Source organism: Sminthopsis crassicaudata, chromosome 3, assembly GCF_048593235.1.
Source record: "Sminthopsis crassicaudata isolate SCR6 chromosome 3, ASM4859323v1, whole genome shotgun sequence".
Lineage (NCBI taxonomy): Eukaryota > Metazoa > Chordata > Mammalia > Dasyuromorphia > Dasyuridae > Sminthopsis > Sminthopsis crassicaudata.
In genome coordinates this window covers 364,863,514-364,886,740 of record NC_133619.1, presented here as the reverse complement: position 1 = coordinate 364,886,740, position 23,227 = coordinate 364,863,514, and the positions used below count along the sequence as shown (strand labels likewise).

At 35.1% G+C, this 23,227-nt stretch overlaps 1 protein-coding gene and 1 pseudogene across 1 annotated transcript in view; one reads left to right on the top strand and one right to left on the bottom strand.

The window, feature by feature from the left end:
- LOC141561785 (hereditary hemochromatosis protein homolog) overlaps positions 1 to 21,657 on the bottom strand; it is a 52,824-nt gene extending 31,167 nt beyond the window's left edge. Inside the window, exon 1 of the mRNA XM_074301817.1 lies at positions 21,380 to 21,657. Coding sequence (XP_074157918.1) covers positions 21,380 to 21,431 — 52 coding nt within the window. The 5' untranslated portion in view covers positions 21,432 to 21,657. The remainder of the gene's footprint in view (positions 1 to 21,379) is intronic.
- On the top strand, positions 15,288 to 18,233 carry LOC141559668 (THAP domain-containing protein 10-like; annotated as a pseudogene).
- Positions 21,658 to 23,227: the final 1,570 nt, after the last annotated feature.

The following is a 23,227-nucleotide window of genomic DNA, read 5'->3' as shown; positions in this document are numbered from 1 at the left end:
AAGAAAATGACAATAATGACGCATCATACCAAAATCTGTGTGATGCAGCCAAAGCAGTAATAAGGGGAAATTTTATATCTCTAGAGGCCTACTTGCATAAAATAGAAAAAGAGAAGGTCAATGAATTGGGCTTGCAACTAAAAATGTTAGAAAAGGAACAAATTAAAAACCCCTAATCAAGCACTAAACTTGAAATTCTAAAAATAAAAGTAGAGATTAATAAAATTGAAAGTAAAAAACTTTGAATTAATTAATAAAACTAAGAGTTGGTTCTATGAAAAAAAAAAACAACAACAAAATAGATAAACCCTTAGTCAATCTGATTTAAAAAAGGAAAGAGGAAAATCAGATTGTTTCTCTTTTGAAAAGGGAAAACTCAAGACTAATGAAGAAGAAATTAAAGCAATAATTAGGAGATACTTTTCTCAATTTTATGCCAATAAATTTGATAACTTAATTGAAATGGAAGAATACCTTCAAAAATATAGCTTGCCCAAATTAACAGAGGAAGAAGTAAATTGGTTAAACAGTCCCATCTTAGAAAAAGAAATAGAACAAAGGGAACAACTCCCTAAGAAAGAATCCCCAGGACCAGATGAATTTACATGTGAATTCTACCAAACATTTAAAGAACAATTAACTCCAATGTTATATAAACTATTTGAAAAAAGAGGTATTGAAGGAGTCCTACCAAATTCCTTTTGTGACAGACATAGTACTGATACCTAAACCAGGTAGGCTGAAAACAGAGAAAGAAAGTTATAGACCAATCTCCCTAATGAATATCGATGCTAAAATCTTAAATAAAATATTAGCAAAAAGATTACAGAAAATCATGCCCAGGATAATACACCATGACCAAATAGGATTTATACCAGGAATGCAGGGCAGGTTCATTTTTAGGAAAACTATTAGCATAATTGACTATATCAATAACCAAATTAACAAAAAACATATGAACATCTCAATAGATGCAGAAAAAGCATTTGATAAAATCCAACATCCATTCCTAATAAAAACACTTGAGAGTATAACAATAAATGGACTTTTCCTTAAAATAGTCAGGAGCACCTATTAAAAACCATCAGTAAGCATCATATGTAATTGGGGATAACCTGGAATCATTCCCAGTAAGATCAGGAGTGAAACAAGGTTGCCCACTATCACCATTATTATTCAATAGTGTATTAGAAATGCTAGCCTTGGCAATAAGAATTGAGAAAGAAATTAAAGGAATTAAAGTAGGTAGTGAGGAAACCAAATTATCACTCTTTGCAGATGATATGATGGTATACTTAGAATACCCCAGAGATTCTACTAAAAAGCTATTAGAAATAATTTACAACTTTAGCCAAGTTGCAGGATACAAAATAAATCCACATAAATCCTCAGCATTTTTACACTTCACCAACAAAATCCAACAGCAAGAGATACAAAGAGAAATTCCATTAAAAATAACTGTCGATAGCATAAAATATTTGGGAATCTGTCTACCAAAGGAAAGTCAGGAAGTACATGAGCAAAATTACAAAACACTTTCCATACAAATAAAATCAGATTTAAATAATTGGAAAAATATTAAGTGCTCTTGGATAGGACAAGTAAATGTAATAAAGATGACAATACTCCCTAAACTAATCTATTTATTTAGTGCTATTCCCATCAGACTCCCAAAAAACTATTTTAATGACCTAGAAAAAATAACAAAATTCATATGGAAGAACAAAAGGTCAAGAATTTCAAGGGAATTAATGGGGAAAAAAAACCTCAAATGAAGGCTACCTAATCTAAAGCTTTATTATAAAGCAGCAGTAACCAAACCATTTGGTATTGGCTAAGAAATAGATTAGTTGATCAGTGGAATAGGTTAGGTTCGCAGGACAAAATAGTCAATAACTATAGCAATCTAGTGTTTGAAAAACCCAAAGAATCCAACTTTTGGGATAAGAATTCATTATTTGACAAAAACTGCTGGGAAAACTGGAAATTGGTATGGCAGAAACTAGGCATGAACCCACACTTTACACCATACACCAAGATAAGATCAAAATGGGTCCATGATTTAGGCATAAAGAATGAGATTAGAAATAAATTAGAGGAATATAGAATAGTTTACCTCTCAGACTTGAGAAGGAGGAAAGAATTTATGACCAAAGAAGAAGTAGAAATCATTATTGATCACAAAATAGAAAATTTTGATTATATCAAATTAAAAAGCTTTTGTACAAATAAAACTACTGTAGACAAGATTTGAAGGGAAGCAATAAACTGGGAAAACATTTTTTACAGTCAAAGGTTCTGATAAAGGCCTAATTTCCAAAATATAGAGAGAATTGACTCTAATTAATAAGTAATCAAGCCATTCTCCAACTGATAAATGGTCAAAGGATATGAAGAATTTTTAGATAATGAAATTGAAACTATTTCTACCCATATGTTCCAAATTACTACTGATCAGAGAAATGTAAATTAAGACAACTCTGAGATACCACTACACATCTATCAGATTGGCTAATATGACAAGTTAAAAATAGAGAGAAATGGTGGAGGGGCTGTGGGAAAACTGGGAAACTGATGCATTGTTGGTGGAGTTGTGAACGAATCCAACCATTCTGGAGATCAATTTGGAATTATACTAAAAAAGTTATGATATTGTGCATACCCTTTGATCCAGCAGTGTTACTACTGGGCTTATATCCCAAGGAGATACTAAGAAGGGAAAGGGACCTGTGTGTGCCAAAATGTTTGTGGCTGCCCTTTTTGTAGTGGCTAGAAACTGGAAAATGAATGGATGTCCATCAATTGCCATATGAAATGAGCAAAACCAGGAGATTCAACAACAATATTGTATGAGGATGTATTCTGATGGAAATGGATATCTTCGACAAAGAGTTGGTATATTTTCACTTTATTGTGATGCTATAAAAAAGAAACTAGGGGTAGAAAAGGGATTGTATTGGAAGAAGAGGAAAGGGGAGGTATAATGGGGTAAATTGTATCATATGAAGAGGCAAAAAAGATCTATTGCATTTGAGGAAACGAAGGGAGGGTGAGATGAGCATTGTTGGAACTTTAACCTCATCAATTTTGGTTGAAAGAGAGAATACTATACAAATTTATTAGTTTGATATAGAAACTTGTTTCACCCTATAGGATAGTAGGAGGGGAAAGGGGAAAGGAAAGGGAGAAGCTAATAGAAGGAAAAACAAAAGTAGAAGGAGAAAGGGATAAGAAAAGAGAAGGGGGCTGAAAAAGAAGAGAGCAAATTAAGGAAAGTGGTGATCAAAAACAAAACACTGGTGAGGAGGGTGGGGGGAAAGGAAAGAGAAAAGTATAACTTAGGAAAAATAGGATGGCAGGAAGTACAGAATTAGTCATTTTTAACTGTGAATGTAAACTCTCCCATAAAATGAAAACAGATAAAAGACTAAATCCTACAATATCTTGTTTACAAGAAACATATCTGAGGTAGAGAGATATACACAGTGTAAAGATAAAAGGCTGGAGCAGAATCTATTATGCTTCAGCTGAAAAAAAAAAAGCAATCATGATCTCAGATCAATCAAAAGCAAAAATAGATCTAATTAAAAGAGATAAGGAAGCAAACTACATTTTGCTAAAGGGTTTCATAGATAATGAAGTAATATCATCACTAAATATATATATACATTAAGTGGTATAGCATCCAAATACCTAGAGGAGAACTTAAGAGAGTTACAAGAAAAAATAGACAGCAAAACTCCACTAGTAGGGTATCTCAATCTTGTTCTATCAGAACTAGATAAATTGAATCACAAAATAAACAAAAAAGAAGTTAAGGAGGTAAATAGAATTTTAGAAAAGTTAGGCCTTTGGAAAAAGTTGAATGGGGACAGAAAGGAATATATTTTTTTCTCAGGGGTACATGAAAACCTACACAAAAACTAACCATGTATTAGGATATAAAAACCTCAAAATCAAATACAGAAGGACAGAAATAGTAAATTCATCTTTCTCAGATCACGATGCAATAAAAATTACATATAATAAAGGGCTGGGGGAAAATAAACCAAAAATTAATTGGAAACTAAATAATCTAATCCTAAAGAATGAGTGGGTGAACCAACAAATCATAGAAGCAATTGATCATTTCATCCAAAAGAATGACAATGATCAGACAACATGCCAAAATTTATGAGATGCAGACAAAGCAGCTCTTAGGGAAAATTTTATATCTCTAGATGCTTACTTGAATAAAATAGAAAAAGAGGTCAATGAATTGGGAATGCAATTTAAAAATCTAGAAAAATAACAAATTAAAAACCCCTAATTAAATACCAATTTTGAAATTCTGAAAACAAAAGAGATTAATAAAACTGAAAATGAGAAAACTGTTGAACTAATAAACAAAACTAGGGGTTGGTTCTATGAAAAACTCAACAAAATAGTTAAATCTTTAGTTAATTTGATTAGAAAAAGAAAAGAAGAAAATCAGATTTCCAGTATCAAAAATGAAAAGGGTAAACTTACCACTAATAAAGAAGAAATTAAAGCAATAATAAGGATCTATTTTGCTCAATTGTGCCAATCAATCTGATAATCTAAGTAAAATGAATGCTTACAAAAATATAGATTGCTCAGACTAAGAGAGGAGGAAATACATAGCTTAAATAATCCCATTTTAGAAAAAGAAATTGAAGCTATTAATATACTCCCTAAGAAAAAATGTACAGGGCCTGATGGATTTACAAGTGAATTCTACCAAACATTTAAAGAACAATTAATTGGAATACTATACAAACTATTTGGAAAAATAGAAAGGAAAAGAATCCTACCCAAATGCCTTTTATGACACAGATAAGATCCTGATATCTAAACCAAATAGGGTCAAAACCAAGAAAGAAAACTAAGATCAATTTCTATAGCAAATATTAATGTGAAAATGTTAAATAAGATATTAGCAAGATTACAGCAACTTATCACCAGGATAATACCCTATGACTTATAAAATATAGCATTTATACCAAAAATGCAGAGCTTATCCAATATTATAAAAACTCTTAGAATAATTGACTATATCAATAACCAAACTAACAAAAATCAGATGATGATATCAATAGAGGTAAAAAGCATTTCACAAAATCCAATACCCATTTTCATTAAAAAAAAAAAAAAAACACTAGAGAGAGATATCACTACATACCTCTCAGATTGGCGAAGATGACAGGAAAAGATAATGATGAATATTGGAGGGGAAATGGGAAAACTGGGGTACTGATGCATTGTTGGTAGAGTTGCAACAGATCCAACTATTCTAGAGAGCAATTGAGAACTATATTCAAAAAATTATCAAACTGTGCATATCCTTTGATCCAACAGTATTACTACTGGACTTATATTCCAAAGAGATATTAAAGAGGAAAAAGGGACCCATATGTGCAAAAATGTTTGTGGTAGCCCTTTTCATAGTGGCTAGAAACTGGAAATTGAATGGATGCCCATCAGTTGGAGAATGGCCGGCAGAATCAGGAGATCATTACATACTTCAATAACAATATTATATGAGAATCAATTCTGATGGACATGGCTCTCTTCAACAATGAGAGGATCCAAATCAGTTCCAATTGATCAGTAATCAGCAGAACCAGCTACAGCCAGTGAAAGAATACTGGGAAATGAGTGTGGCCCACAATATAGCATTTCCATTCTTTCAGTTATTGTTTGCTTGCACTTTTGCTTTTCTTCTCAGATTACTTTTACCTTCTTTCTAAATCCGATTTTTCTTGAGCAGCAAGATAACTGTGTAAATATGTTTACATATATTGTATTTAACATATACTTTAACATATTTAACATGTATGGGACTCTCTGACATCTAGGGGAGGGGGTGGAGGGAAAGAGAGGAAAAGTTGGACCAGAAGTTTTTGCAAGGGTCAGTGTTGAAAAATTACACATGCATATGTTTTACCAATAAAAGGCTATAATAAAAAACACTAGATAGCATAGCAATAAACAGAGTTTTCCTTAAAATGATCAGTAGTATCTATCTAAAACCATCAGCAAGGATCATATTAATGGGGATACACAACAAGCATTCCCAATAAGATCAGAGATGAAACAAGCTTGTCCATTATCACCATTACTATTCAGTATTGTATTAGAAATGCTAACTTTCACAATAAGAGAAGAAAAAGATATTAAAGGAATTAGAGTAGGTAATATGGAAACAAAATTATCACTTTTTGTAGATGATAATCAACTCAAATTGATGATGATTAGAGAACCCTAAAGAATCAACTCAAAAGGTACTAAAAACCTTTAACTTCAGCAGAGTTACAAAATACAAAATAAATCTACCTAAATCATTGTCATTTCTGTGTGTTACCAATAAAGTCCAGCAGCAAATAACACAAAGAGATATTCCATTTAAAATAACTATAAATGATATAAAATATTTGGGAGTCTACCTGCCAAGATAAATCAAGAAACTATATGAACACAAATACAAATAAAGTTAGATCTAAACAATTAAAAGAATATCAAGTGGACATAGGTAGGCCGAACTAATATAATAAAAATGACTATTTCATCTATCTTAATCTACCTATTCATTTCTATACCAGTCAAAGTGCCAAGTAATTACATTATAAAGCTAACACAGAATAATAACAAAATTCATCTGGAAGAACAAAAGGTCAAGAATTTCAAAGGAATTAATGGGAAAAAATGCAAATAAAAGTAGTCTAGCTGTACTGGACTTAAAACTATGAAATTAAACAGCAGTTGTCAAATCATTTGGTACTGGCTAAGAAACAGAATAATTGATCAGTAGAATAGGTTAGGTTCACAAGACACAATAGTCAATGATTATAATAATCTGTGTATGATAAACCAAAGACTCCCTATTCTGGGATAAGAACTCACTATTTGACAAAAATTGGAAAACAGTATGAAATAAATTAGGCATTGACCAACACCCAACACCCTATGCCAAGATAAGGTTGAAATGAGTTCATGATTTAGTCATAGAGGGTAATATTATAAGCAAATTAGGAGAACAAGGGATGATGTGCCTCTCAGATTCATGGAGAAGGAAGGAATTTAAGGCCAAAGAAGAATTACAGTACATTATAGAATGCAAAATGGATAATTTAGATTATATGAAATTTAAAAGTTTTTGTACAAACAAAACCATTGCAGCCAAGATTAGATGGAAAGCAGGAAACTAGGGGAGGGGGGGAGGAGATTTACATCCAAGGTTTCTGATAAAGGCCTCACTTCTAAAATATATAGAGAATTGACTCAAATTTAGAAGAATACAAACCATTTTCCAATTAATAAATGATCAAACAATGTGAACAGACAATTTTCAGAGAAAGAAATTAAAACCATTTCTAATCATATGAAAAATGACTCTAAATCACTATTGATTAAAGAAATCAAAATTAAGACAACTCTGAGGTCCCACTACATACCTCTCATATTGGCTAAGATAACAGGGAAAGAGAATGATAAAAGTTGGAAGAGATATGGGGAAACTGGGACACGAATACAATTGTTGGTGGAGTTTTGAATTTATCTAACCATTCTGGAGTGCAATTTGGAACTATGATCAAAGAGCTATCAAACTGTGCATACTGTTTGATCCAGCAATGTCTCCACTGGGTCTGTATCACAAAGAAATCACAAAAAAGTGAAAAGGACCCACATGTGCAAAAATGCTTGTAGTAGCAAGGAACTAGACATTGAGTGGATGTCCATCATTTGGGGAATGTCTGAATAAGTTATAGTATATGGTATATGAATGTTATGGAATATTATTTTTATAGAACATCAGCAGGATGGTTTCAGAAAGATCTGGAGAGAATCACATGAACTGATACTAAGTGAAGTGAGTAGAACCAGTAGAACACTATACACAGCAACAAGATTATGTAATGATGAACTGTTACAAATGTGGCTCTTTTCAAAGGTGATTCAGGCTAATTTCAATAGACTTCCAATGGAGAGAGCCATCTGCCCACAGAAAGAGGACTATGGGGACTGAATATGCATCATAACATAGTATTTTCATCTTTTTGTTGTTATTTGCTTGTTTTTTTTTTCTCATTCCCCCTCGACTTTTGATCTGATTTTTCTTGGGCACCATGAAAAATGTGGAAATATGTTTAGAAGAATTACACATGTTTAATTTATATTGGATTTCTTGCTGTCAGTGGAGTGGGATGGGAGGGAAGGAGAAAATTTTAGAACACGAAATTTTGCAAGGGTAAATGTTGAAAATTATCTTTGCACATATTTTGAAAATAAAAAACTATTATTAAATTTTTTTTAAATAAAGGAGATAGTAATAATGGTTTTTATAGGAAGTTGGCATATAAAGGACACCTTTAAAATAAAAGGCAGAAGCCTAAATCTTCCTACATGAGTCTGGGATTTTTGTGGCAAATTGGCTACTGAGCAGGGAGTCAATATTTTAAGACTTCAAGATCTATCCCCATGCTCAGGTTAAAGTAGTGATTTGATATGATTTGAGAATTAGAAATTAAAAACCAAAAAGATTCAGTCTCAATCCTAAGAATTTCAGCAGCTTTAATTTTAATCTCCTTACAAGTATGATTAGAAAAGTATCTAGCAGTCATGTCTACCTACCTTTCATGATGGTCTGTAGGAAACGTCATATATAAATATTGGTTATGATTTTTAAATGGGTTATTGTAATCTATGGACTATTACATAGGATCTTAAGGATTTCCTTATATTTTTCAAATTTAGAATTATCTAATTAACTCCTTTTATGAAAACTCTTAAAAGTTTCTGCCTGGGAAAAACTGACCGTATCCTGCAAGCATCACATCACACTCTGTTTTGTTTTGTTTTTTTGTTTGACCCCAAAACAGTTCTCCAACTACAATCTTAGAGTGAGAAAGATTAGCAGCAATGATTTATAATGCACAAGCTTATGATACATAATACATTAAGTTTCCCAATTACAGGTGTGAATTCAAACTGGTAAAGCTTTATATGTGTTTCTTAACATTCTTAATGTAAAATTAAATATGTATATAATGTGAAATTTGGTAATATCAAAATAGTTTTTAAAAATAGATTTTTTTTTTGTAATTCTCTTGTAATGACTTTTAAATTGGAAGTTCCATGTTCAGAGTATTTTACTTAATACAAAATGTAATAATGGTTTTACCTGATGTTTGATATGATTATCTTTCCTGGTGACACAGAATGAATTTTATAATTTTGTATTTGTAATGCTTAAACCTAAGCATTTAAACCTTCCATTACTTTTGTGTGAGTTTCATTTAAATTTGTTCAGAAGGATTTTCTATGTAAAGTAATTTAGGAATGTAGTCAACTGAATTGAGGTAATAAAATCCATAATAACATTGTGTAATATATTGTTAGGAACACAACTTCTAATCTGGATGTTGCCACATTTTGATCTAAACTATTTTTAAAAAGAAAATATTTGAAAATTGTTAATATATTGGGGTAAGTCTTACCTATAGTAAAGAAGAATTTTTATACAAAATAATTTGACTATCACTTATAAAAATTATAACATTATTGGTTGTTAGTAGGGTTTATTAAAATAAGGCTAATTGGGTATCTTTTTGGCATTACTTCACTTAGAAAATTAAATCCCTTCCCCCACTGCAAACACTTTTTGACTAGGAAGGTAGTGGTAATTAGGAATTTATTTATATATACTATTACTATTTATTGTGAATTATGAAGTTATATCTGGAATGGTTTATACAAAAGTTACATTTTAACCAACTTAGTTTTAACAAACTCATATTTTAAATATTTATTTTTGTTTTAAGAGTTGAATAAGATATTCATATCTGCCAATTTAGAGGCTTCTAGTTGCATTACTTCTTGATTTCAGGATGGATTCTAAGCTTTTTTTTAATAAAGGGAAATACTAGTAGAAAGGAATGTTAAGTAAAAAATGATTTTTTAAAAATCTGTGAAAAATTGTTATTTTTCTGGCTAATTTATTGCAATAATTTAAGAGTATTAATAACAATTGTGTACAGTTCCATAAGGTCTTACAATAAGTTTCAATAATCTTGGCTTGTGGATGAATTAAGAGAATCTAAACTTAGCCTTCCCAATGTCTCCCTCTCAATGTTATTTCCATTGGCCTTAGATCTCAGATGTCACTCTCATGTTTTCCTTGAAGCAGGAGAACATTGGAGCAAACCTAAAAAGAAAGCTCAAAAAAGATTTAGGATCCTAAAAGTCTTCATTTCAAATAGCAAATCATTATTAACACCAGTACAACTGTACACAAGAAATGCTATTGAGCATGATCCATGGTGCCAAATACCCTTTGGGGTTGATACCATCTCATGGAGAAGGATGGGAGAATAATTCTTGCCATGAGCTGAAGTAGGATTCTCCTGACTCAATTTCCCTAGTATGAAAATATCCACTTGGCTGACTTAAAGGCTGTCTATGCCACCTATATGACTTTTACCTGGAACTGACATCAAGTTAGAGGAACATTTTTTCATTACTATTTAGCTATGTCCCTATTCTCTATTTTATGGCAAATTTCTATAATCATGTCAAGTGACCAGTAAATAATATTATATCTTTATCATATATACTTATATTGAAGCACATAAGAGCTTCTAAAATAAGATTCTGATATAAGATTTGAGCTATTAAACCTAGAATTAGAATCCTTCTTATTTTCCAAACAAATAAATAGATGAGTATTTGGTCTTGTCTTTTATGTATAAAATAAAGTCCTTAAATATTTCAAAATAATTTAAGAATATTTGTGTACTGATATAGCAATTTATGAGGCCATGCTGTTATTCTAATAATTATTAAGAATAAATCATAAACAACTTAAAGTTTGTTTTGAAGAGAATATTTTCAATGCAATCAATTCTCTAAGAGACTAATTTATGATATATCTCATATTACCTAAATGGGAAAAATTGATTTGGGGGAGTTTATAATTTAATTTGGAATTACACCTGAGTATTGAACATATCTTGAAGTGCAAACATGTTTTACTATATGCAACTTATTTGATATAAATTGTTTTGAAATTATAAAATGTATTTAAACATCCTAACTCAGAAATTTTAATTTCAATTAAAATTAATATGACAACTTTTTTTTTTTGGCTGAGCCATTTGGGGTTAAGTGACTTACCCAAGGTCACACAGTTAGAAAGTGTTAAGTGCCTAAGGCTAGATATGAATTCAGATCCTCCTGACTTCAGGGCTAATATTCTATCCACTGCCCACCTAGCTGCCCCAATATGACAACTTTTAAAAGAATTCAGTTGTGCATTAGCAGTCATCTTATTTAAGTGTTCTGTTATTAGTTCCTTAGCAGAATCTCATCCTCCTGAGGGAGGAATGAGTAGGTATAAGTAAATAACTAGAAAATTTTGTTTTCAAAAAAATAATAAAATCAGATAACTAAAATGTCAAATATAATAACCAACAAAAAAAAAAGTTCCAGTCTTCAAGAAGAAAATTTCTTTAATGGGAGTTTGATTGTTGTTCTTAGGCTGCCCCCATACCTGCCCCCAGCCCTGAGCCCCACAGAAATCATTAGTCATTGGTCTCACCAGGTCAACATACTCTGTAACTACATCACCAGGTTACCACAAAACAGAAATCAGCCAAATAAAAAGTAGCACTAGGGGCAGCTAGTTGGTTATTTAATAGAGCACCAGCCCTGAAGACAGGAGGACCTGAGTTCAAATCTGACCTCAGACACTTAACACTTTCAGGCTGTGAGACCCTGGGCAAGTCACTTAACCACAATTGCCTGGGAGGGGGAGAGTAGCACCAACAGGATGCAGAAAAGGACATTGGACTGCAAACCTCAATAGATCCTTATCCTAATATGATGCTTACATAGTTCCCTTCTTTGCTCTCTTTGGGTGAACCAGTACTAGTTATAATTTCATTACCATATTAATAAGCTTTTAAGTGGGCTTTTCTATATGCATTCTGGGTAACCTCATGAGCAGTTGTACCACAGCTTTAGAACATCCCCATGTTAGCAAAGTTTTCCTACAAACTACATTTCTTGTGATGAAATCAGCACCATTTATTCTGTAAATATTCTTGTCTTGCTTTGCTGGGCAGCTGACTCCTTCAGGGAGCTTGGCCCACCCACTGAAAGTAGAAATCTCATTCAAATGCCTTTTCCTGGGTTGGAGACTGTCTGAGCCTGAATTCTGTCAGAGGTGACACCATGACACACACCTGATCCTTCAACAACTCTTTGAAAATTAGAAGTGGTCAAGGGGAAACCAATAAAGTTATAAGAGATAAACAAAATTTTAAACAATAAAAAAATAGAAGAGAATATAAAACATCTTATAAGATCAATTGTTTTTCTTACGAGATGTTTCACCCTGTCTTCTATTTTTTTTCATTCCTTATATTTTGTTTTATTATTTCTTGATCTCTTCTAATTTCTCTGCCATCCCTTTGCCCAATTCTAGTTGTCAAGGAGTCATTTCCTTCCTTAACATTCTGAGTCTCCTTTTCTGGTTAGTTTCTTTCCATAATTTTTTTTTCTTAGATTATTGTTGTTGGTTTGTTTTTTGTTTTGTTTTGTTTTATTTTTTAGCTTTTCTTCAAACTCTCTCATTTGCTTTTTAAAGTTTTTTTTTTTTTTTTTTTTTTTTTTTTTAGTTTTGTGAATTCTTTTTGGGCAGGTGACCGTTTAACATTACTTTTTAGGTAGGAGAAGATTTTTTTGCTTCAGTATTCTCCCCTGAACATGAACCCCAGTCTTCTTATAGTAATGTTCTGTGGTTAAGTGCTTTCTTCTTTGCTCAATTTTTGTAATTTACAACAGATTGTTGGTGTAGTCACCTGTAATCCTAGAATATGAGAGATGTGCCTCTAGCCTCAGTTCCGTCCTCCTTCAGTTCTCCCTTCTGACCTGGGATCCAGAATTCTGCTTTCCTGTGAGTACTTTTCAGCCAACAGCTGCCCCTGTTCCACTACTTCTGCACTCACGGGGCTGTGCTGGTTGCTTCTTCCACAGAGCCATCTTGTCAGCATTGCAAGGTCTGGAATTCCTGATCAGCAAAGGTTCCCTCAAACTTCCTAGACTCAGATGTCTCACTCCCTACACAGTCTGGGTGTGAAAATTCCTGTGACTGCAGTCAAGATTATCTCCCAAGCTAGCTAGCCCCAGGGCTCACTGCATGTTGTCCAAGTGGAATTAACCCGGAGGTATTTCACTTCACACATGGACCAAGCCTCTGTCCTAGTATCTTTCCTCAGATCTTTTGGGATTATCCCAGAACTTGTCAGAAGGAAAAGCCAATAAGCAGGGTCTTTGGATATCCAGTCCAATTCTCCTAAGGGTTGTTCCTCTGAAGAAGTGCCACACTTAGTCAGGAACTCCACAGGAGAGATGGAGTCAGGCCATAATAGGAGAAATGAATCTTATAGGATCCCAATAGGAAAAACGGGTGGGTTTCCTGTTCGGGGAGTGGGAGGAGGAATGACTAAAGAAAGAGCAATTAAACTGTGTAAAGTTTGGTTTGAGAATAACAAGGATTTAGGGTTGTTTTGACCAACTGATAATAATCAAAAATTTACTTAGAACATTATGGAATTTTATTGACCAATCTCCCGAAATCAGCTCAGAACAAATGAACGATTGATATTGCTAAATTCTTCATCATTCTGGATTAGACTAGAAAAGATCAAATTAAGATGAACACATGGTTTTTAAAGGTATAAAATACTAAAATTTTGATATTTAAAGCAGGATTTGCAAATTATTTTAAAAAATACATGGACTTAATTTTGAGGGATTTGAAAGGATATAGGGGAAAAGTTACATCCTGAGCCCTTCAGAAAAGTAAAATCTCTTGTCAGATTTCAAGTAGTACAATACTTGTTACATTCTTATGCCATAGTTGGGCTTTGGCCAAATTCCTTAAACATTGTCAAAATAGATAGATGAATGCATTTTTAGCATAAAAGAGGTCTCTCAAGTCATTTTGCTTGCTAAAATCTGTGACAGCCTAAAATGAGGAATTTGTTGTGCTGAGTGAGTTTTTTAGTTTATTTGCCTATCACTTACAAAAAATATTTATGATTATAACTAATCCTAATTGCTCAAAAGCCCTTACAGAAATTGGTCTAAAGTGGGTGTCTGTAACCATTTAAAAACTAAAAAGGAGTTTATTAAAGAAATTAAGTAAGTAGAAGAAAGAATGGTGTTGCATAAAGAAATTTTTAAAAAGTTAAGAAAGATTGTAAAGAAATTTGGAGTTTGCACATTCAGCATAAATTGGGGTTTTGAAAGTAAAGAGTTTTGGACTTTTAATAAAGTGCCATTGGCTCAGAGCTCTTCCTCAGTCTCCTTTATTGTAGGTAGGACAATTTTAATCCCCACATAGTAGAGTTTATTAAGCGCAAATGTGTCATGGTTGGGTCTGTGATTCAGATCACTCTGGCAACTGAGTAGGAGGTGGGGTGGAGAATGAAATTTGAGAGAAGGATAGTACTTAAAAAACTGCAATGCAGGATCCAAGATGACAGCCTGAGACCCAGATGAACTCTTCCAGTATTCCCCTGCCGACATCTTTAAAATAACACCTCAAATAAATTTTTGGAGCAGCAAAACCAAAAAAAAGGTCAAAACAAGGCATTTTTCCAGCCAATGATAATTTAAGAAGTTAGTAGGATAAGTAGGTGATAGCAGAGTGGGGTTTTCTTGGGTTTCTCTGGGAGCAGCCTTCCTTTCAGTTCAGTAATCACCACATGAGTAGCCAGGGGTTAAAGTCCAAATCCTTTGTCATCTCTTTCTAAGTCTTATCTCCTTTCCTGTGGCCCAGTTAGCTTTCTTATAATCCAGATCCTTTATTATCTCCTTCCTGGGGCTGGAAAGCTTTCTGGAGAGCCTTTCAGTCTGGCCTTGATTCCAAGAGCTTGAGCTCCCACCTGCCTTCTCTGGCTTCTGAATCTCCCATACTGAATCCTGGCTGAGGCTCCTAGCTTATATATGCTCTCTTAAAGGTGTGAATCTTGTAGAACTATAGTAAGTACTAAGTACATGCACCATGCTAAATAACCATTGTCTCTATCAATTCCACTGACTTAGCACCTTGTAAGAATCCTTTGTTTCAAGTTCAGAGTTCTGGCCCATAACACAGAAGGAGCTTTGAAAACAGCCATGACAGCAGTGCCACTGATAGCAGAAACTTCAGGAACTCTTACTCCATAAATGGTAAAGGGGTGAGACAACTGACCAGAGATTATAGAAGATCCTATTCTGGCATGCGGTATAGCTGGTATTGATTGGCAACTTATTGCCCATGCACAGTTCTGATCTCAGTTCTAAAATAGAGAGGAGTGCATGTGGTCAATCACAAGGGAGTACAAAGCCTGCTCACAGTTCCAAGGAGGAAAGGAACACTAGCACTTTTAGGTGCAGGGGAGTAGGGGTCTGCGTGAAGACCAAAGCAGAGACAAAGAGTGCAGTGACCAAAACTCTCCCAGACTCAATCTATCTTCGAAGTAACAAAACTTACAGACATGGTTAATATAGGTGTACATAATTACATTCACAGGTTCTGAGAGGCACAGAGAAACACACAAACAGACACAAGTTAATGGACAATTAAATAAAAAACAAAGGTATGTGAAAGTGACTTCAGGAAAAGGCTAATTTGATTTTAAACATAGATAACATGACAAAAAGAACACACAAGTGCTTGAGTTTAAACTTTTACCTTGCTAAATTCTCTGCTGAAGCAGGCACTTGAGAGAACACACAACATCACAAATCAACAAACCACATAGAGCTGATAACAGACAGGATTCTACTCTCAGTTTAGATCACTAGCTATTTCCAGTCTAACAAACATAAACAAACCCTATCTTTAACAATCCACAAAAATGGACAAAGAGTTGCAGCCTCCTCAAAAATATACACAAGAAAGTCCTTTTTAGGCAAATTCTGGGATATGTGTGTACACACACATGTATGTAAACATGAAAGTATATATATGTACATATTTATTCAATTTTGAATTTTTTAATGTTTTCTTGGTGGGGTAAAAGTCTAGATTCTGCTTTTCTCTAAATGGCTTCTAACAATCATTGGTTAAATGATTCCCACTCAGCAACTTCTTTGTGTTAATGTTTTTATTTACCAGATATATGACTTATCCAGAATCAGATAGTTAGGAAATGTCTGAGAACACATCTAAACTGACGTCATCCTTATTCCAATTCCTGTACTTTATCCACTGTTCCAAAGTGCTACTTTTATAAACCCATCACTTAGCTCAGTGATTAAAACATGGTAGTAATAGTAATTGTTAAGATTTATATAGTATTGTCTGCCTGAATTTTTGGTTTCCTTCACAGGCTAATTGTACACTATTTCAAAGTCCAATTCTTTTTGTACAGCAAAACAACTGTTTAGACATGTATACATATATTGTATTTAATTTATACTTTAATATATTTAACATGTATTGGTCAACCTGCCATCTGGGGGGCTGGGGGAAAGGAGGAGAAAAATTGGAACAAAAGGTTTGGTAATTGTCTATGCTGTAAAATTACCCATGCATATATCTGGTAAATAAAAACTATTAATAAAAAGAAAGATTTATATAGTAATTACTATTTGTCAGGCCATGTGTAGAGGCATTTATAAATTTCTTATTTGATCTTCAGGATTCAGGATTCAGAACCCTGAGTCATGGGTTCCTTTTTAAAATAGACCACGTAACCAGAGGTTTATGACTCATCCAGGATCACACAGTGAGGAAATCTCTGGTTTCACATCTGAACTCAAGCCTTCCTGACTCCAGGTACTGGACTATTCCCACTGGCCCACATAGCTTCTACAAGTTTCATCATTTTGGCACAGTACATAATAATGTTGTCTAACCTTCATAGAGCAATTATTCTGGCGCAGACACTCTGCTCAGCACTGTACAAATATTTCATTTGATCCTCATATCCCTTGTATGTCTTCCTGACTCCATGCCTGGCATTCTAACCTATTGCCCCCCCCCCCAGCTTCTTTAAAGCCTAACACTTGGCACAATTCTTGGAGCAGAGTGATAAATAAGAATTAACATTTATATGGAACTAACAACGTGCTGCTGTGCTAAGGGCTTTAGAAGTAACCCATTTAGTCTTCACAACAACCCTGGGAAGTAGGTGCTATTTATTTTCCCATTTTACAGATGGGGAAACGAAAGCAGATGGAGGTTAAGAAATGTGCCCAAAGAGGCGGGGGCAGAGAAAGAGCCTGGACGCGGAAAAATCGCTGGCTGAAGCTACGAGTCCCACGGGGGCCTGTGGTCGGGCTGCTGGCAGCTGCGGCTGGCTCCCCCCCACCCACCCAGTTCCTCTTCCCCAAGGTCCGACTGCTCCGTCATCTGCTCAGACAACTTCGCACCCTGTCTCGTCAGTCATCCAGGAAAACCTGCACTTCTCCCAGCACCTGCGACTGGTGGCGGACTCCGACGCCGGCCCAGCCCTCCACCCCCACCCGAGGAGTGCCGGGAGGAGCGGGCCCCAGACCCCAGGGTGGAAGAGCCCCGAGCCGCTACTCAGAAACCGGACTTGAAGAACCTGCACTTCTCCCAATGCGTGCGACTGCTGGCGGGCGCGCTGCTCATCCTGCACCGAACGCCGGCCCAGAAGAGCCGGCGCCAGCCCTGGCCCCGGCCCACAGGGTAGAGAAGCACGGAGATCCCTGAATGGCCGCTCAGCAGCCAGAAGTCCCCCCAGCAGACCCCCAGTCCTGCAGACCCCCCCACCCCGTCAGGAAGAAGCTTTCGACTACCCGGATTACATATGAACATGAAGCTAACCAGACACAAGTAGACATTGATCACCAATCTAATGATGACGCTTCGGTGTTTGCTTATTATGAAGAAGGCTTAGTGTCTCTAGTTGTTGATGTTCATGCACTTAAGATGCATAAAAGTACACAAATCTCTCTGAAAAGGTCTCAACTTAGTGTGGGCATTCAGGTCAAAGTAGAAATATCCAGTAAACAATCACGTGATGCAACTACACAAACAGATGAATTATGGTCTGTTCCTAAAACGTCTTCCCTATTTGCCATTTACTTCAGTAATTCTGAAACAGATACTGACTGGGATATCAAGAGTGAACAGTGATTTATCTTATATACCTGTCCAGGTTAAAGAAGAGACATTGAATGTGGACATCATCAAATCATTCAATGTATTATAGATTTTAATTCTTACCAATGTATAATTATTTCTTTTGATATTTTTCTAGGAAAATTTGATATTTCATCACCAACAAGTCTTGTTTTAAGTGAGAAAAATTGTCCTACACTTAGAGCTACTGAAATTGGTTATGACAGCCCCTTTCTTCACCCTATATCCTTTTTAGTTGCAAACCCATATAAAAGTAACTTTCCTGAGACAAATCAAGCATCCGCTACTTAAGGATATTATTATTATTTTTAAAACTATTTTAAAACTATAAAACAACAACAAAATGACTACAGGAAAAACCAAATAATAGTAAATGATTAGGATAACAGTAGGATGTTTATGTTTAGATGGTTATGTATTTTGTTTAGTTCTAATACCATTAGAATTATGACTCTGTACCTGTGGGAATTCCTAGCAAAAATTTTGTATCTCAGAAAATTTTCTGTGCATAATGGCGCAATTGTTGGTTGGATTTGATTTACATAAACTGTCCTGTAAGTCAAACTTGTATAGTTTTAGGTAATTTAGATTTCTATTAATTTCATGCATAGGAATTGTTAAAGCCTCATATAAGACTGCATTCCCAGAAGAATTTCAAATATCTGTCCTTTCATGACCTAGCTTTTCCTCTATTAATACTATTTTTACTTTTTAATTCTAATAAATTAAATGTTTGGAAAGTATGTGCAAGTTAACTTGGGTCTATGGCAATATCATTCAAATAGCCATTTCATAATTGTGGTTTCTGGAGAAATTTACTTTATGTATTATATTTTTTAAAGAACAGTGAAACTTCCACTTTGCATCTCTTGTGTACTATTGGTTTTGTGCAGATTGATTGCACATATTTTATCTCCAAGGGTATAAATAATAAAAAAGGTTTTTTGAAGTTCATTTCAAATATGAAAAAAGAAAAAAAAGACATCTGCCCAGATTCATATGGCCTCAAAAAGACTAAGGAAGCTTTCGAATCTTTTATAGCTGATTCCAGTCTCCCTGATTCCACATCCTGTCATCTATTTAGAGTACTACATAGTTGTGATAAACCCTATCACTTAGAATAGTGTTTGGAATATATTATTATATTTCTGCTTATCTGCAGCTAAATGGCACAACATAAGGAAAACTTACCTTGCTGAGTTCAAATTTTTTCGGAAACTTTGTGACTCTGGACAAGTCACTTAAACCTGTTTGCTTCAGTTCTTCTGCAATATCTGTAATCAAGTAGGGGGAAGAATTGGTGACTACAGCTTCAGAACTGAGGGATGGGGCTTACTTAAGAGCGATGAAATGGCATTCTTAAGGACTACAAAGGGAATGGAGGCCGGATTAACAGGTGTTGGAGGAAGAGCAGACTAATGGACGTTTGAACTTCTACGTCAGGCTGAAACGTTAAAATCCAATACGAATTTCCTAATTATCTTAGTATTTTATCTGAATTTAAAATTATATGAAAGGGTTCCTTTTTGTCTCCAAAATGTTTTCATATCACTCCAGCAGAGTAAAAGTAAGCAGAACCAGCCCACAGCATGTTGTTTTTCAGCCTTTTCATCCTCTCCACAATCCCATTCTGGGTTTTCTTGGTAAAGTTACTGGATTGTTTGCCATTTCCTTCTCAAGCTCATTTTTACAAGTGAAGAACTGAAACGAACAGGGTTCAGTTGTGTGCCCAGAGTCACGCAGTAAGTAAATGTAGTAAGTAAATTGAACTCAGGTAGATGAGCCCGACTCCAAGGCTGGGCATGCTACCCAAAGTCAACGTAGCAGGGAACTTTTAGAGGAGCGTTTGTGGATGAGGATTGCCACTGGGTGGCGCCTTCTGCCTTTTGGTTTCTAACGACCAAAGGAACGCTTGCTAGCCAAAGCTGCACAGGACCTTAAAAAGTTCTCTAGTCCGCCCTTCCCTTTTTACGGAGGAAGAAAATGAGTAATATAACTAACCGCAAGACATCAGAGAGGCCCTTCACCCTCAATGTGCACACTTTACTCCACTTTTCCTCGATTACTTCTGATTTCAGGCCAATGCTCCTTTCACAATACAAATCGAGTAATCAGCAACTAAATGATTTATGCATTGAATTATCACAAAGAGAAAATGTCTGAAGCCACATTTGAACTTGATTTTTGATTCTACCAATGTAAGAAGTGGTGCCCTTAGGTGCTAGTGTGACATTGGATACGTCACTGAACCTGAGTCATAGTTTTCTCATTTTCTTTATCTTTAAAAAATTTTTTTGGCTTTCCAAAATATTTGAAAATAAAGCACGTGCATTACCTCTTGCTAACTCTTCCTAACCCCATTTGGGGTTTTCTTGACAAAGATATGGAAGTGGTTTGCTATGTCCTTCTTCAAATTATTGCCCGATGAGGAAACTGAGGCAAACAGGGTTGAATGACTTCTCCAGGATCACATAGCTAGTCTGAGGCTGAATTTGGACTCAAGAAGTTGATTCATTTTGATTCTCAATTCAAAGCTCTATCCACCAATTAGCTATTTGAGGTTTAACCTCTTAGTGTTGCAGAAATATAATTCTATATCCTGGTAAATCATTAAGCAATTAAATTAAGCTTAGTAGAAAAGAACATAGACAAAAATGCAAGAAACATCTGAGGGAAAACCCATAGATTTAAGAAGTGATATAAATTTTAAAAAGACAAAGCTAGATATTATAAAGTGGTGGAATATAGGGTAAAATTAGATAAAGTTTGTGTGGGTTGAGGTGGGGAGTTGAATTTTATTAATATTCATAAGACAGACCTAATTCTGCTTATCTTTTTTTTTGTTAAGGAAGATAATTCTCTCTCTCTCTATCTCTGTCTCTCTCTCTTTCTCTTTGTGTCTCTCTGTGTTTTGAACCCCAGCTCTCACCTGGATCAGGACAATCTCTGTATGCCAAGAAATCTTCTTTGACTAATTCCATTTTGTAGGAGCAGTAGTGTGCCCAGGGTCACATAGCTAGTGCTCTGTCCAATTTAGCTGCCCCTTTTTTAAAAGCCTCTATTCCCTTCTGATGGGACAAATGGCAATTGAACAATCATTTTGTACACAACTATCAAAAGAACTTTACTCATTCACAGGCTGTTCCTAAAACTTGAAACACTCTCACTCTTATCTCCACTCACTGAAATTCTTTTCCTTTGAACCCCAACTCTCACCTGGATCAAGACAATCTCTGTATGCCAAGAAATCTTCTTTGAATAATTCCATTTTGTAGGAGCAGTAGTACACAGGTTTTTGCAAGTTTCTCTCTCTGGTGGACGATCACTCTGGTCTCCTTCCAGCCCTTCCTGTCTTTCCTTCCTTGTGCTCAAGTGGGATATCCCAAAATAGGATATTCAGAGCTGCCACAACTTTAACAAGTACCTAATTTAAGTTCATATTTTTAACGGAAGAAGAGCCGGCAAGTTCAGGAACTCTCTGGAGAAAAACCAGTTTTTCAAGGTCTATTTAGTTTTACTTTCATATCACTCTGCTCCAACAAGAATAAAAGAATGTTTATTTAAATTAGTGCCTGATTGAGTAACTATTCCCACTATTACTTTCACCCAGTTCTCATGCAAGCTCTTTTGAGTAAACTACATATATTTCATGGTTTATTATTGCAATAAAATACTTTATGCTGGGTAGGAAAAAAAGGAAGGAAAGAAGAGAGAGGGGGAATGAAAGAAGGGATAGAGCAAGGAGAAAGAAAGAGAGGAAGAGAGAGAGAAAGAAAGAAAGAAAGAAAGAAAGAAAGAAAGAAAGAAAGAAAGAAAGAAAGAAAGAAAGAAAGAAAGAAAGAAAGAAAGAAAGAAAGAAAGAAAGAAAGAAAGAAAGAAAGAAAGAAAGAAAGAAAGAAAGAAAGAAAGAAAGAAAGAAAGGAAGGAAAGAAAGAAAGGAAAGAAGGAAAGAAGGAAGGAAGAAAGGGAAGGAGGGAGGGAAGAAAGAAGGGAGGGAAGAAGAAAAAGAAATTGTTGACTTGAATTAAATCATTTATAAACTCTTTTTATAGAGATAATTAAATCATTAAGTATCAGAATTAAAATCAAAATGTCACCCTAATGTCTTCTAATGCTTCTTGAAGTTTCTCCATCTCTGTCCACCCATTCACCCCCAGCTTTGACCTCCCCAAAAGCCTTGATCTTATCATTTCCCTAGGAGAGGCTTTCACTATAGTCTCTTTGATCTAAATATATCTCAATAGGAAGGTGTTAAAGACTACAAGACAAAACCCAGCACAGTCTCAATGCAGAGAGGACCAGGGCAGAGAAGCCTCATGTTGAAGGAATCTAGTGGGAGGCTCTCAGCCAAAATACAGCAGCATTGACTACTCCAGTCTGGTTCAGAAGGCCAGTGGATCAGCAGTCTAGCTGCTAAGACTTTCAATGCAGTTATAGAAGGCAAAGAGTGAGCAGTGAATCTCAGCATAACAAGTGACACTTGGCCACCCAGCAAAGGGAGGAAGCCTGAAGCAATAGCCCCAGGACAGCCTAAAGCCCCCTGTCTCCTTGTACAAGAAACTTGAGACAATTTCCCCTGTGCCCTAGAAGCAGACTTCAACCTTTTAAAATAAGCAAAAAGAACTCTGTCCACAGAGATAGGAGATTAGGAGATAGGGAAGAACAGAACTCAAATCCTGACAACACTAAAGATAAAACACCTCCAGAATGTAAAGGGCTTTAAAGGGCTGAAACTCTGAATAGGTACACTGGAATTAGACAACGGAGCACTTAAGGCTAATTACCTATTGGACAATGCTGTATTAACATATGCTTGGAAAATGGCCCTTCTCACTATTCTGTGCTGGCTCATCTTTTGGTGAGATTAGGAGAGATTAGGGGGTAGAGTAAGACAAGCCAGAGTCACCTTGGAGGAGGAGGAGGAGAAGGGAGGTTGGTGGAGAGCTTGTGGCAGTTTTGTTCATCCCCTTCACTTCCCCCCTTAAAGACCAAGAACTTTTGTTTATCTTGACTCTGGCTGATTCTGAGTCCTCCAGGGAGCTAGCCCGGACTTCACACCAGATG